The sequence below is a fragment of the Oppia nitens genome, unplaced genomic scaffold, assembly GCF_028296485.1.
Source record: "Oppia nitens isolate AA-2021 unplaced genomic scaffold, nextdenovo-longstitch-racon4-pilon3 scaffold17_pilon_pilon_pilon, whole genome shotgun sequence".
Taxonomy (NCBI): domain Eukaryota; kingdom Metazoa; phylum Arthropoda; class Arachnida; order Sarcoptiformes; family Oppiidae; genus Oppia; species Oppia nitens.
The window spans coordinates 861680-878507 of record NW_026533196.1 but is presented as its reverse complement, the minus strand read 5'-3'; the positions used below and the strand labels follow the sequence as shown (position 1 = coordinate 878507).

At 22.1% G+C, this 16828-nt stretch overlaps 3 protein-coding genes across 3 annotated transcripts; 1 reads left to right on the top strand and 2 right to left on the bottom strand.

The window, feature by feature from the left end:
• The first annotated feature begins 8596 nt into the window (after window positions 1-8596).
• LOC128965379 (putative ATP synthase subunit f, mitochondrial) lies at window positions 8597-9312 on the top strand. Its single transcript, XM_054312063.1, has 4 exons — window positions 8597-8708; window positions 8769-8859; window positions 8927-9145; window positions 9208-9312. Exons 2-4 carry the CDS (start codon window positions 8772-8774, stop codon window positions 9237-9239), a joined length of 339 nt encoding a protein of 112 aa, XP_054168038.1. The 5' UTR covers window positions 8597-8708; window positions 8769-8771; the 3' UTR covers window positions 9240-9312.
• Window positions 9313-9919: 607 nt separating this feature from the next.
• LOC128965452 (ras-related protein Rac1) lies at window positions 9920-11823 on the bottom strand. The gene is made up of 5 exons (XM_054312153.1): window positions 11380-11823; window positions 10707-10778; window positions 10528-10645; window positions 10408-10470; window positions 9920-10340 (listed from the first exon to the last, which is right to left on the bottom strand). Exons 1-5 carry the CDS (start codon window positions 11412-11414, stop codon window positions 10047-10049), a joined length of 582 nt encoding a protein of 193 aa, XP_054168128.1. The 5' UTR covers window positions 11415-11823; the 3' UTR covers window positions 9920-10046.
• Window positions 11824-13623: 1800 nt separating this feature from the next.
• Window positions 13624-16249, bottom strand: LOC128965503 (voltage-dependent calcium channel gamma-5 subunit-like). The gene is made up of 5 exons (XM_054312209.1): window positions 16194-16249; window positions 15806-15993; window positions 15532-15624; window positions 14381-14521; window positions 13624-14273 (listed from the first exon to the last, which is right to left on the bottom strand). The coding sequence occupies exons 1-5, from the start codon at window positions 16220-16222 to the stop codon at window positions 13624-13626; spliced, it is 1101 nt and encodes a 366-aa protein (XP_054168184.1). The 5' UTR covers window positions 16223-16249.
• Between the last annotated feature and the right edge of the window lie 579 nt (window positions 16250-16828).

Genomic DNA, 16828 nt, shown 5'->3' with positions numbered 1-16828 from the left:
TTATGTGATTGTGAGCCTCCTTGAAGTACTCCCAGTCGAGGTCGACCCCATCGACACCGTGCCGTGTAATGAACTCACGAACCCGTTTAGAAAACTTGCTTCGGACGGCATCGGCACTTGTAGTTGAGTTTTCTGTCTCATCCAAAATAAATTCATTGTTTGATGGCCTCAAAGACACCAATATTTTTAGGCCAGGATTTTGTTGTTTAAGTGCCGACAAATATTTCAAATCTCCTAATTTTTCAGATGAAAATTGAATGTTTTTCAGTGAAAATGGGTCACAAAGTATAACATTTGGTAATTGAATTTTAATACTTTATAATTTATAAATGTTAAAACCAATAATCACTATTTTTATGTTTACTGTATAATTAGTTTGTTACTGAGTATAATTTACAAAAGTTTATTTTCTTTGTTATTTAAATAAAAGACAATTTACTAATCAATAAGATGGGATAAGTTAGGAATTTTAAGTTTTTTATTTTATCCAAAATTATATGCAAATTACCAACGATTTGAAAAATATGTCCCAAATGTTTATACAAATTCAAAGTCATAATCATTTTGTGTTTAAATATAACAGTTTTTAGATTTATATATGTATTTCTCTGTATTTCAATTTTGTCATAAATTTTGTTTGTTGTATAACCTTTCAAATAGCCGCAGGGATAGGATGTTCTCTACCGTATTTTACATGTGCTATCTCTCTTTCTCTCTCTCTTTCTCTCTCTCTCTCTCTCTCTCTCTCTCTCTCTCTCTCTCTCTCAATAAATATAAACTATGTTACATTATAACTGCAGTATTTACAGTATCATATGTATTATATTATTAATTAAACTACTGTAGTATAAATATAATAAATGTCTAGACTCTAGACATCAAAATTAAATACAAAAATTTAAAAATTTTAATGAATATAAAATAAGTTACTTTATTTAAATATGGCAACTATTTTGCTTAATTATTACGCGCTTATATTTTTTATTATAAAAACAATTGAAAATTAATTAAAATTATGTCAAAATAACATAATAATATATATAAGAAAACCTGTTCAAGAATATTTTTTCAATATTATTGTCAATATTATTTATTTTTATAAAGTTATTGTTTATTTTAGTTTATATAATGAGAATCACTAAAACTATTATATAATTTGGTTGATATTATTATGTATTCAAAAGTGGACGCCTTAAACACGAACTCATTTACCACTGAATAAAACATTTTTATTTTTAAACAAATTGAATGATTATATAATATTTATATTTTGTATTAATTTTTTTCTTCAAAAATCTTTATTTATTTATTAATAAGATTAATATACTGTAGCATTCAACTACTGATTGTATCACTAAAACAAGCATAATATCAATTGTATCGATGCATTAACAAAGGATTAGGGGTTAGGGATGATGTTTAGGACTACATTTGAATACAAGTGATCTCCTCCTTAATAAAACTTGTTTCACATTATTATTATTATTATTATTTTGTGTCAATAATTATAAAATCTTTTTGAAAAGCTTTGGCATTAAATCTTAAAACTACTAATTCATTGCTTAAAATACATATTCCGCTAATAAGACTGATTTCGACCACAAAATACTATTTATTTTTCTAAGATTGACCTCAAATTGGATTACAATCAAAATCTATTATATCGTATAAATGTTATTATATAATACAATAGTGCATAATATTACCTCAAAATAAATACATAAATATATTATATGTCATGTTTTGTATTATGTATCAACACTAACAAGTAATTAAACACAAATGTAATCAATACTGAATTATCTGATCTGACAATCAATATCAGTAAACAAGTCTTTCAGTTCAATTCATATAATAAAATTAATTCATATATAATTAACTCATTTTCATACCTTTTTTGCCGGCAATAAAAGCAAAGTTATTTTTGACCGCAACATATGAGTAGATTAGGTGAGAGCACAGACACGGATCCACATCATAGGGTCGGAACTCATCTTCAACTCTATAAAAGCAAACTATCTTTTTGTGTGGACTTTGATGGACATCACATCGCGAAATATTATCTGTAATTACATAAATTATTAATAGTTATTTTACTAATATTATTAATTTATTTACTGATTTGGAAACAATATTTTATTGTATTTTATGTTAAAAAATTTAAAAATGTTTACAAATATTAAATTTTGTGATATTTTATAAAATATTTTTCAACAAAAAATAATATTGGAGCAATTTAAATTGGATAACCATTAATTAATATAAAAATTGGGTCAAAACGTATTGAAAGATTACTTTTAAAATATGTTGAATGCTTAGACATGCAATTTTCTAATTTCGGTCCATTTATTATATTTGTTAAGTTATTTACATAATATTTTAATAACTTATGATAAGATATCAATAATATATATATATATAATTTTGCAGAAATTAATTTAAAATATAAGTATATTTTGATTTTTTTTATAAAACCGCTAATATTTATGCTATTTATACAGTATTTATTAATACTACTAAATTTAGCTTATATTATATTGTATATCTCATTAGTTGTTTCCATTATTAAGAAATATTGTATCTATTTTGACCACAATTACATAAACAACAAACATTAATGATATAACAAAACAATAAAATTATAGTAAATGTATTTTTAATGTGTTTTAAGGTATTATATATAATAAAACTATTAATACTTATAAATGTTTTAAAATGTGTTATTTGTGAACTATTTAACTTTTTTAAAATATTAAATTTTTAAAACGTTTTTTTTTAATTTACTAAACAAAATATTGATATATTTAACTTTATAATTGTCTTATCAAAAAAATTATATTTCAATATTATTTTATATATAGGTATTATTTCAATAATAAATTATTGAGTATTAATTTACTTTAATTAGCATAACTAATCTAATGAAATTAATTGACTAATTATGAAAATATCGATGATATTATTATTATTAATTGAGGTTAATTAATGGTTTCATTAATGATTTTAAAAAATTAAACATTAAACTGCTTTTATGTGATTTTGTTTACAATAATAATAAAAATACTATAAAAATATAATTATAAAAAATTAAGAAAAAGCAATTTTACTAAATATAAGATTATTAAAAGTAATTTACTAATTGTATTAATACAATGCACGTCTATTACATATTTTTATAAAAATTTTAAAAACAATAAACGATTTTAAAAACAATATAATAATAATACAATACTTAGTAGAATTAATAACAAATTTAACAAAAATATTCAACATGTAGTATAATTTATATTTATTTTACTGTATTATTATGTACAATATAATCAATAATTATAATTAAATGATTCACGATTTGACATATAACAATATTTTATTTAAATATACTGAAACTTACATTTTCCATATAAATAAATATTTAAATCATTATTTAAAATTATGTTTAGACTGTAGATGTTTGATATAATAAAGTTATAGAAAGCTTATATAGAGTTACAAATGTTTTAGTATACTATAACAATCAAAAAGTGCTAAAAACAATGTATTGAAACAATAATTGACTTTATTGCTAAATAATAATGTTTTTTATTAAATTAAGTCCTCAAAAAACAAAACTTTTGGAATTTATGAGACATAATATGAATCAATAAAATGTTGTAAAACCTAATGTAGTTCAACACTGAATACCACTTCCGAGAGTATAAAATGTAGTGAAACATCAAAATATATTTAACAGGAATTTCAAATCAAACATATTTTTATTGCAAAACAGGTTCACAAATGAATTTGAAGGTTAAAATACGGCAATTATTTAATAAATATTAATTGTAAGCTAAATGATTGATTTCGTGAATTATGAATTGATTGCCTTTAACTATATTAACGACATTTTAAATACTCAAGTATTTAAATTTACAAAAATTATAGAAAAATCATAACACAGATTAAATTTAATGCAATAATAAATTTTACATTTATTTTATGACATTTGCTAAAAGATAATAAAATTATTTGAAATTTAACTTTAACCTAATTTTAGGAAACATTTTTTGAATGTCTTTTTGAAGATATTTTCTGATAAATAAAATATTTGGATCCTAATATACAAAATTAATTCATTAATGTTATAAACTAACTTAATATAAAGTACAGTAAATTATATTAAATATTGTAAATGCATTAATTAAAATTGTATATTTATAATTTTTCAAACTAAATTAACATTGAACTTGAAAAAATAATAAAGATTTTAATTAATTATGTTAAACTATCATGCTTAAATCTTAAGTGATTATACTGGTATATAATATTTTATTATTTAAATGTCAACATAGATTTTATTCATACAATACAGTATATACAATATACAGTAGTACATACTGTAGTATATTATATTAATACATAATAATAATTATTATTATCAGCATTTATTAAAGAAACTTTTATAATTTATATACTATATATAGCAGTGAACGGCAATATAATAATTGATTAATTATAATTTATGAGTTAGACATTTATAATAATTAAAACATAAGTATAAACAATTATAAATTACATAATTTTTATGTATTAATAGTTAGAAAAATAATGTTTAATATTTAATCAAAAAAGTTATCATAACTCTTATGGACTGATATATATATCATTAGTATTTCCAAAACTAATAATTTAAAAATATTACTATATTTTACTTACATTATTTCTAATATAAATTTAAGCTCAATTTACTATTATAAAAATTATAATATAATAAATATTACTTTTTTAAATTCAACAATGCTATTGTTTTTTTAATATAATATTTAATACTATTCAATTAAATTTTATAATAAATTATAAACTTGTCTAAAGCTTTAAAAATATTTTGTATTAATTATATATTTAGATTTTGAAAATTATTACACTATTTTAGAATTATATTTTGATACAAAATAAAAGTTACAATTATAAAATTTAATATTGAGATCAATTTACTATAATAGTAAATATATTTTTAAACTTTCAAACATCAATAACTTACCGATTTTTGTGGTTTCATAATTTTCCTCATAATTACTTGTAGTAAATGATTTAATACACAACAAACCGATAGATATTTGTAAAATATGATTTAATTTCATTTTTATATATTGGTTAAATCGATAGTTAAAATTTATTTTGGAGACAGTCTAACTAAACACAAACATTTTAAATATTATTTATATAAAGGAATTACAATAAATTATATAATCTGTATAACTATTGATTTTAAATTAATACGTATATAATAACAATAATAATTTTTAATAATATTTTTAAAATAAAACTTTTAATCACTATTAAAAACACTAACTAATAGGTGTCTAAACATCAAACAAGAATAACTTAATGTTTTTGCAGCAAAACTACTATTAGAGTTATGTTGAGAACAGGAATCGTATAACTTATTCGTTGATTAGATTTTTGTTTATAACTTTGTATTTCTATTTAGAGGTCAGTTATGTAAGTCATGTGCTGAACCTTCAATACCCGAAAGCAAATAGTAGTGCCTAATAGTAGTGCCCAATACTAGTGCCCAATACTAGTGCCCTCGTCTCTCATATCAATACAGAAGCCGGTCCTCCAAAAGCAGCACTTGTTGTCTCTCGACCCCTATTTTTCAGTGAGAAGTACCCAAAAAACGAGAACATCCCTCACTATATCGTATTATTGAAGCGCTTATACATTAGTTTCTTAAGCGTCACAATCGATATGATTTTATATATCATAATATTATCTCATTTTAAATCATTTTGTCTATCCTTTTGTCTTTTATTATACATTATAATTGCATTTTTTATTGTCTAACTTCTTACCTTTAATTCTCACCAAAACATTAATCAAATTTAATAATATTTAACTTTTAGTTTTGTTAATAACTGTTAAATCTTTTGTTTAATTAAAAATTGCTTATTTCATGTAAAACTAAAATAAATAAATAATTAAAAATGTTTTATTTAAAGAATAAATAATATTTTATTAAATTTAAATTGTATTTTAATGAGAAAAATATTAATAATATTTGTATAGTAAAAATAAAATTAAAACAACTTCAGCTATTTAAATGCTTATTAGTTTAAATAAAACGTAAACTCATTTAATTATTTATTTATTTTTATTATTGTTTCAAAACAGAAAAATAATTTTATACTTTAAAAAATATCAAAAGTCAATAATAAAATAAATTTTTCTTATACATTAAACTATTTAAATAATTATAATAATTTAAAACCATAAATTTAAAATATACAAAAATTTATTTAAAAATACCTTAATAATTTAATAATTAAAACATAATGTGATAAAATATTTATACTGTTTTGTTTAAAAATATGTGAATTTATAATTTAGTGTAATTAAAAAAAGTAATTCAAATATATTTAACTTTTAAAAAATTTTGTTTAATGTAATATATATAATATCTATATACAGTATACTATTATATTTACAATAAACAGATTCAGTATTACTGAATATAACACCTAATAATATTATTAATAAAATTTATACAAATAATTTTTGTAATAATTTAAATAAAAATTAATATATTTTAAAATTTAGTTACAATTATGTAATGTTATCATATAATGTTAATATAATGTATTGCTAGTTTTAGTTCGAGTGAAGTTTAAAAATATCACAATTATGTAGTATTAACTAATATTTTTTAAATACTAACTTAACATTTGCATTTTATTTCTATTAGTAAAAATCAACTTTAAATAAACAAATTTGTAGTCGATTTTAATATTATTAAATTGTATATCAAAATAATAAAATAATAATAATAGTAATAATTTATGCAATTTTTAAGGCTAAGGAGTGTTCCTTTATATAAATCATAAAATATATTTAAAATGTGAATCAAATGTTTTACAAAGTAAGCCACAAATAACAGGCTTTCTGTTAATTTGAAATCATTTGATATTTATTATAGGTATTCATGTGTTTGGCAACACATTTATCTCTACATAACTATCAATACTGTATTATATATTTTAAAATACAGAGTATATATTTATATTATGATGAAATTTGTAAATAATATAAAATTATCAATTAATTAACTTTATAGTGATTCTCAAACCAATTATTTTAAATAATAAGTCATAGATTGATCATAAAATTGATAGTACAGTACAATGTTTTTACTAATTATCTATTTGTAAATGTATAAAATAGTATATTGTGATTAATATTTGAAAAACTGGAGCAAAAAATTATTTTATTTATACATATTTTCATGAAAATCGATTCAACAAAATCATGATTTAATGATTTTATAAAAAGATATATAATTTATAAATAAGTTTTTTCTAAATACAACTTACATTATAACAATTTTATATCCGTTATATTTAATAATTAAATTCTCAAATAATAATAACAATAAAACTTATAATAATTTCTATAATTTATTGGGCATTTGCTTGAAAATATAAAAAATAAAATAACTGGGAATAAAGTTTATAATTGTTGCAATAATTATAAAATATAGCACTTTTTAAACATTAATTGATAAAAAAACGTAAATTATAAAAATAAACCATTAAAAAGTTGTTATTGTATATAATCATCAATGAATCAGTTGATGATAACCACTGAATACTGTATCTATAGTATTCTTTTTTTTTCTCTCTCTCTCTCTATTTTTGTTTGAGACATATCTTTATCAATGATAACCATTAGAAGAAATCATTGAAAACAAATTGAATCTATTTATTGCAATTAAATGTGATTATTATTTTTAGTGTCAAGAGTTTAGTGTCAAATGATAATTGAAATCTGGTTTCAAAAATTACATCAACTTTAGGCCTAAACATTGGGTGCTCTCCTCTCAAAAAAGTTTTCTTATATCCGGGAGTTAACTGAAAGAGCTATTTATGTGAGAAACACATTCAAGACTTGACTTTTAAAAACTGATAACTCATTGACTGAACATTTGAGATAAACCGGTATTTCATTTCAAATGATATACAAATGTTGTGTTAAAATCGTATTTATTGATGGCATTAGTTTCACCAATAATTGGTTTCAATGTGTAAATGTTTCAAACAATTGTCTCATCATATAGTCATTACTAATTGACCATGGTACATATTTAGCAATATATGATATAACCATATATTAACACATTCCTCAATGTTACCATAATATCAGACATAGAAATCTAATTGATATTATTATTAACTCAATATTACTGTTACATTTGTAAATTAACATAACTATCAAATTTAATAATTATTTATAATTATTAATATTCGTTACAATTATTACATTTATACGTTATATAGGGTTCGGAACGGATCCGTCTTTTTTTAATTAATATATTAATTTTATATAAACTTTATTATATAAAAAACCAAAACTGTTTTTTATAGATACTTATTGTATTACTTAAAATCATTTAATTATATAAAAATATTGAATATCTGTATTATATTATAATCATAAATTATATTAAAATTAATAAAATTACAATTATTATAGCAGTATATCATTATTATATGATTAGTATTAATGTATTTTTTACATAATTTTGTAGAAATATATGAATAATAACGTTATATATGAATACATTGTGAGACACGCGCAGTGATTATCAGACATTTTTGTGACATTGAAGACAATAATTGATACAAACTATTGATTATTAATATATTAATCAATTGAATACATCTTACAATTGATCCGTAAGTATTAATACGATTGGTGTGACAGACATATAATTGAAGTGTTGTTGTGATGAATAGGTGATGCCGTGTCCACACTTCGGTAATTTACCCAAAGATTACAATAAGTCAATTCACGGACCTTTCTATCCGTTCCGTTATTACGGCAAACGTATGTATTATTGAAGACATTGAAAAAACAATTGAAACTAACAATTGATATATCGATGAACTAATAGCGGACACACCATTTGCTGAGGTAAAGCTCACGGAGTTGGGCTCATGGCTTAACAGACGTAACATTCATCCGGTGGCCATCTTTCGGGCCTTTAGTCGGGCTATCTTTAGACACGGCAAACGATTCATTGATCCCCGATATGCTTATCCGGGTATTGGTTTCAATCAAAGGATTTGGGCCGTCTGTCTCCTCTTCTATATCCTTAACTATAAGACCATTCGTGAGTTGATTCAAATACAATGCAATAGTTATTTTGCTTATCTTATGGTTTAAACAAAACAGGTCATCACAAGATGTACAAACATCACTGGTAGACATGGATGTGGTCAACACGTTAGACATATTAAACAAATTACAGGATTTAGATTTTATTGAAATTAAAATCAATACACAAATTGTAGCATTAATTGAATTGTAAACTTATTTACAATAAATTAGTTGATTTTATTTTTTTTGTCTATAAATTGTTTTTTTGCATTTATTATAAATAGACAGTAAATGAATTGAGATTTTTATTTAAATTTGTAAAATTTATTGATGCCATTAATAAATTTGAATATAAACTGTATTAACTTATAATTAAGCAAACATTTTAAAAATTACATTAAAATAGGTATTAGAAATAACAGAAAAATATAACAATTTTTACAAAAGCTTTTATTTAAGATTTTTTTTAATAAGTTGGTTAGTATTTAAATAAAATTGATATTAAAATCTAAATGAGATGTTACTATATATACTGTATATTAGCTAAAATATTTCAAAAATTTCAAAATGTATAATACGGTAGTTGGTATTTGAGATAAAACTAACCAATCTTTCAATAAACCAACAAATTTTTTAGAAAAACATTTTCACTATTTTGTAGTCAAAAGACATTATTATATATTTTTTAAAAAAGTTGAAGAAATCTTCGAGTTTGGCTTAAAAACAGCAAAAATCTCTGTTTTTAATAGTTTTGATGATACGTTTCAACAAATATTAAAAAAGTTTTTTTTAATAGAAATATATATAATTATTATTAATATTATTATGTGAGCGAATAATAGACGCAGAGAAGAGACCACTTATAAGCCGACACTAGTGGACAAACCAGACATCTATATAATGATAACAATTTATTATAACAAATCACACGTATATTTCTTGCGTTTGGGTTTAGGTTGTGGACACAGAACGGCACGGATGGCCTCATCGAACACATTCTTCAGACCCTTTTGAGTCAATGCAGAGCACTCTAAGTATTTGACGGCTTGGATCTCCTTAGCCATTGCCAAACCCTGAGGGTATGTAATTGGGGCTAATTTTCGATCTTTTAATTTCTCTAATGTTTTAGAGTCGTCGCGCAAATCTAATTTAGTGCCAACAAGTATTATAGGTGTATTTGGACAGTGATGTGACACTTCCGGATACCACTAAATTTAATCAATACATTATTATTATTACATTTCATAATCAATTTCATAATATCTCAAGACATACCTTTGCCCTCACGTTTTCAAAAGAGGCCGGATTTACGAGTGAAAAACAAATGAGAAAAACGTCCTAAAATTTATAATTATATTCAATATTACTGTCGAAAGCTATCATAAAAAATCTTACGGTTTGTGGATATGAAAGAGGTCTCAGTCTGTCGTAGTCTTCTTGTCCGGCGGTATCCCAAAGACCCAAATTAATTGGTTTTCCGTCAACCATAACATTGGCTGAATAGTTGTCAAATCTTACCATAAAATATAATTAATTGTGATATTCAATCAATAGTCAGGATAATAGTCACTTACACAGTAGGGATGTATTCCCCGGGGAATGCATTTGTTGTATAACTTATCAAAAGGCATGTCTTACCCACCGCTCTATACAAGACATCAATTAATTAATTAATTAATATTAGTGTAAATTTTTCAAAGATCTTTGCTTTATATAAGATTTAAATACTACTGATTGATAACATATATAAACACAAATGTAATGTAAGTACTATTTGTGACAAACAAGAAGTCCTTCAAAAAAGTGGTACTTAAGAGTTAATATATGACATCAAAGTAATGGATAATGTTTTTAAAAATATCTGTGAGTGGGTGTCAAACAACATATTAATATATAATATAAATTTTATAAAATTATCATTAAATATGATATATTGCTAAACAATAGTCCAAACATTTTCTGAATTTAATTAATTAAATAAATATTCAATTGGTTTATATTAACAGTCAATATCTAGCAGTCATGTAATCAAATCAAATGTCTATACAATTACGTCAACATTCAATGTATGCCTTAATTATGAGTCAATTATTAATTTTTAATGTATTTATTAATTCAAACAATTTATGGATCTCTTGTAACAAACTTTTATAGAAATGTCTAATAAATTAATTTATAAATCATTATTAAATAAATAAAATAAATTATAATAAAGTTTATGAATTGTGTTAAAGAGTGGTCACAAACCCGTCGCCGACGACAACACATTTGATGGCTTGCATTGTGTTGTGATGTTGTCTTGAGATTTGTTGTGATTAGTAGTCACTCAAAGATGTCTTTTAAATATTAATTACTAATTAAAACATTGATTTTTAACTCATTTAAGTGATGTTATCATATGATTTGAGACCAGATATACATAAATGGATGCAAAAGGCGTTCAAAAACAAGACATTCAAATACAGAGTAAAGTAAAGCAGTGTTTGACTGTTTGAATGCTAATCACTCACACATACAACACATACAACACATACAACACATACTCTCTCATCACTACTACGGGTGTGACTCACGAGACATCACCGATCAGACCAATAGATGGCACAAACAATACATAACTATTATGTGAATGAATCAAAAGTTTGATACCAATTAAGGACAGACACTATTGACGACTACTGTATGACTCGGGTTGGATCAGATTCTGTCCCTCTTTTTATTATCTAAAAGTTCCTTATGTTTCATATTCCCTGGGAATTCATAGGGAATGTATTTCCTTGTGCTACCACCTATTAAACACTAAATAACACATTTTATTATAATTTAAAAAAACAAATTTATATTAAACTGTGTTTTAAGTTGTATTGATAAATAGTATCAATAAATTTATTGAATTTAATTTATTTCTAAATATTTCAATATTTTTTTGCAAAATATTTAAGTTTTGTTATTTTGATCATAGTAATATAAAATATAATTTCCTTTCTAACGATCAAGGGAGGGAAAATAAAATATATTTCGGGAAAATTGGAGGTATTTTTTAAGGAACTTTCCTCACTCGGAATGTTTATCGAACTCTATATATCACACAGTCATTCAAACGTACGATACATTTACACAATATTTACTATTATTGCTATTCATATGATTGACTCCACAGATAACCAACAAAAAAGAAAAATAAGAAAAGTTTCAATGAATTTATGACTCAATTATTTATATAACTTATTATTACTTTTTATTTTTTATTTCATATATTATAACAGATTATAATAAACAACTGATTTTATATATAAATTTATATATCATATGATTTTACATTTTATTTCCATAATAATTATTACAAATGCAATTAACTACATATTTTGAATGACTATTATAAATATTTTATGACAACATTTGGTATGTTTTCAAATTTGTTTGTTATGTTTATGTTTATGTTATGTTATGTTAGTTATGTTATGTTATTTACAGGATGTTATTTCTTTATAAATGTATTATATAATAGTTTATAAATTTTTTTACAAAAAACTTTAAATTTTTAAAAATACAAAAATTTTTAGAGAAAAAGATAACATATTATTGACAAAAAAAATTAGGAATATTTTGCATTTGGATTTATAATAATAATAATTTGTGTTTAATTATATAATTAACAAGTAATTAACACTAAAATATTAACTATTTATTAAATAAATTTATTTAAAAATTCTATATATTATATATATTTATGTATATAATTAATATTTTAATATATCAGTAAATACTGTATATATCATTATATTTTAAATACTATACACTATTGTTAATAAACATTTAGCAATAGTGTTGTTAATAAATAATGATATGAACTATTAAAAATTTATTTAATAAATTATTGCATTAATATCAATTAAACAGATAATTTAATTAAATCTATACTTAAGTATAATGTTAATATTAAATATAAAGAAATTACTAATTATAATATATTATACAGAATATAATTGACTAAAATTTGAATTATAATATTGAGCTTTAAATTTACTTTTGGTTTTATACATATTATAATGTATAACAATTGCACAATTTTGCTTATCATTTTAAAGTATATTAACTTTAAAATATTAATGACTTTTTAGACGATTTTGTTGATGTTATTGTATCAAATTTATAATAATAATTTGATAATTATTTTTAATTCATTAAACTATATATCAATAATTGACATATATTTGTTTTATTAGTATTATAAGACAGCAAATCATTGCGTTTAATGAATATTTGAATTGAATTATTGCATAACATTTGATATGATACTGTATTACACTACTGTATTATAGTGTAGTTTAATTGATTGATTCAAAAGGACAACATTAAAATTTTTAAAGTTAACGTTGACTTATAAATTATATCCAGTAATATAAAAATGTATAATACATATAATATATATTTAATATAATTTTTTTGTGTTATAATTTGATATAAAATTAGTATTAAACTAATACTTATTCATACGGGTGTTGTTCGCCGAAGTGTTTCAATGAAGAACTCTTTTCTCGGTAGTAGTTCTCGAGGATAATCCTTATTGTGGTCACGAATCACATTATCTTTTCTTTGAGACAGAAATTCATGCGAATAGTCTCGCATTATATCAACAGAAGTGGAAACTGTATTACAAGTGGTTTCCCTCGAAAAGGGAGGAAAATTAAAATAAGTTAAATCTCTCATTGAGTCAGTAATAGCTAGATTTGGGACATTAAGACTTCCATGTCTTGAAGTTTTTATCTGTTGAGGATTGGGTGATGTTTCACGAGACAACTCTCGGGTTCGGCTGTATCTCCGACCTCGACTACCGTGTCGTTTGCAATAAGCCATAGCATTGGCTTCTGTTTGTGGCAGAGGTGATGGCAAATAGTCAACTATCTGTTCCCTTTCGTATTCAATTTTATACTTAAATTGATGTAATCGTATGTACAGAAATATAGCGAAAGTTCCCGTAATTTCACAGAGTATTAGACCACAAACGGCAAATAAAAATGAATACCCGTATCGATACTTAAACATCGGATCTTGAAATGTGGACTTTGGTCTCAATTTATTGCCGACTTCAGCCTTAAATGTTGAAATGTATATAACCATTGCCGCTAATATTAACAAACCTATTGTAACAAACAATTCATATTATCAATATAGTTTTTTTTAAATATAAATAAATTGTATTAGAAATTAATTAATTAATATTAAATATTAATAATATGATGATTACCTGCTATAATAAAAGCAATACCAGTGGCAAATGTGAAGACTCTTCTTCGGGTGCAAACGTGACCCAAAAAGCATAAGAGTTGTCCGATTAGCAGAATTAGACAACTGGTCATCAAAAATATTGCCGCCCTTTTTGCCGCATCTGTTAATTATTTAATAAATTTTATTTTTCATTATTTAACTGCTGTTCATTCATAAGTATTTGTAAAAATCAAATCAAATGAATGACTATTTATATGCCTATCCATAATTTATACTAATAATATATATTTAATTTTGTTGTAAATATATATATACAGTAAAAAAATTGAAATTATATTTACTAAATTACAAATGTTGTTGATTTTTCTTGTAAATATATAATATACTTATTTTAATATATAATTTTCTAAACGTAAAAAGTAATTTTCACATTTCATTTTGTTATTTTCTGACAACTTATAACATTATCTGCTTAAAGCAATCATACATTTATAACTATTATTTTCATGAAATAGGAAAATTGTATTATAATAATAGCAAGTTTATATAGTATTTCATTAATAAAAATGACATTTGACTGAAGTATAGTATATATTAAACCTTATAAAAGTTAATTTTTATAGTTTTTCTAAATAATATATTATCATATATATATATATATATATTAAAAATATAATTTTAATAATCTTATAGATACAAAATGATATATAATAGTTCATTTTTATTTTCTTATTTTGAAAGTTATTTTAAAGCCTATTTTATAGACTTATTGATTATAACATAAGACTTAAGTAAAGTGTTTTTAGGATATGTGTTGTGCAAACATATTATGATTATTAGTATTATTAATATTTTGTTTGCATTTAGCAAACATTACTCATTTAAAAATTTATAAAACACTAAAAAAATTTAATCAAAAGATTTAATATAATACACAAAAATATGTTAATTGAAATAAAAAATTAAATGAAAGTGTGTAAAATAGAAAAATATTTTTTTCTAGAAAATTACATTACATTTATAATTTAGAAGAAAATGATTTCTTATAGAAAAAAACTTATTATTATATTGATATAGTTTATTGATATACAGAAACTAAAACATATATAATTTAATTTATAAAATGGTAAACAATTTAAAGCAAATCGTGACTAAAAAATAGTTACATACAGGGGATGGCCATCGTTGAGTCGGTTGGATCGGGACTGTAATCTTCTTTAGAAAAGTAATCGATTATAAAACAATGCATTAATTTCAATGGAGCTGTAAATAAAAAATTTAATAAAATTATAGTAATTTGAATATATTTTGAATACAGTTTTAAAAAATAATTCTATGGATAAATATGAAAATTCAATATATATATTGTTATTAATGAAATAAAAAAAAGATTTAAAAAAATAAAATGACAGAAACTGAAAGACTGAAAAGTATTGTTATATACGGTCGTTATGACAGAGTTGCCAGAGACCGGATACAGTGATCTTCTGGTGGTATTCCATCTCTGGAGGCATTGAAAACTTCTGGTAGTCTTTGTTTGACATGTATTCAATTGAATGCAACCATTCATTGGTTAATAATGCTATTGCTGTCGATACTGTCGATGATATTGCTGAGAGTGGAGTCAATAATCTATTTATTATATTAATTGTTAATTTAAATTTAATCATTATACTATATATATATACTAACTTAATTAAAAAAATTAAAAATAATTATTTAAAAATGTCAAAAAACAAAGCTATCAATATTATATAATTGATAAATAATTACTAAATAAATATAGTTTATTATTCTAATTAATAAATTAATGATATATACTCTATATCTACCTTAATATGCGAATGGATCGCACGGACATATTATACACTTATAAAGAAAGTGTCAATTTATGTGTAAATTATTTTGAATTCATTTATATGAATATAATTGTGAATAATGTGATGAATTCAATAATCAAATGTTGTCTAATGTGTTGTTATGTTGAATCCGACTGACGGTTGTGTTAGTACAGCACTTGGGAACAGATGCTTCACAAATTGCACATACATTACAATATAGATATATTAATATTAAAATTTATTTGGTTTTCTAAATAAAAAATTATTTTTTATACAAATTATGTTATTATATTTTGATAAAATTAGTATTATTATCATAAATATATAATTTGATTTTTCAGAAAAATAATTATTTTTTTATATATCATTAAAAAACATTTTATATAAATGATGAATTTGAATAATATAATAATGTTAGATAATTAGTGAAAACACTAAATAATAAGAATAATAGGAAAAGGTATTTATTGATGAATTAAAACAGAGATTTATTTTGCAAATAAATAGTTATTATGTTGTGAAGAGGCATTCATTTTAGTCAAAAAAGATATTATTATTATTATTATTATTATTATTATTATTATTATTATTATTATTATTATTATTATTATTATTATTATTATAAG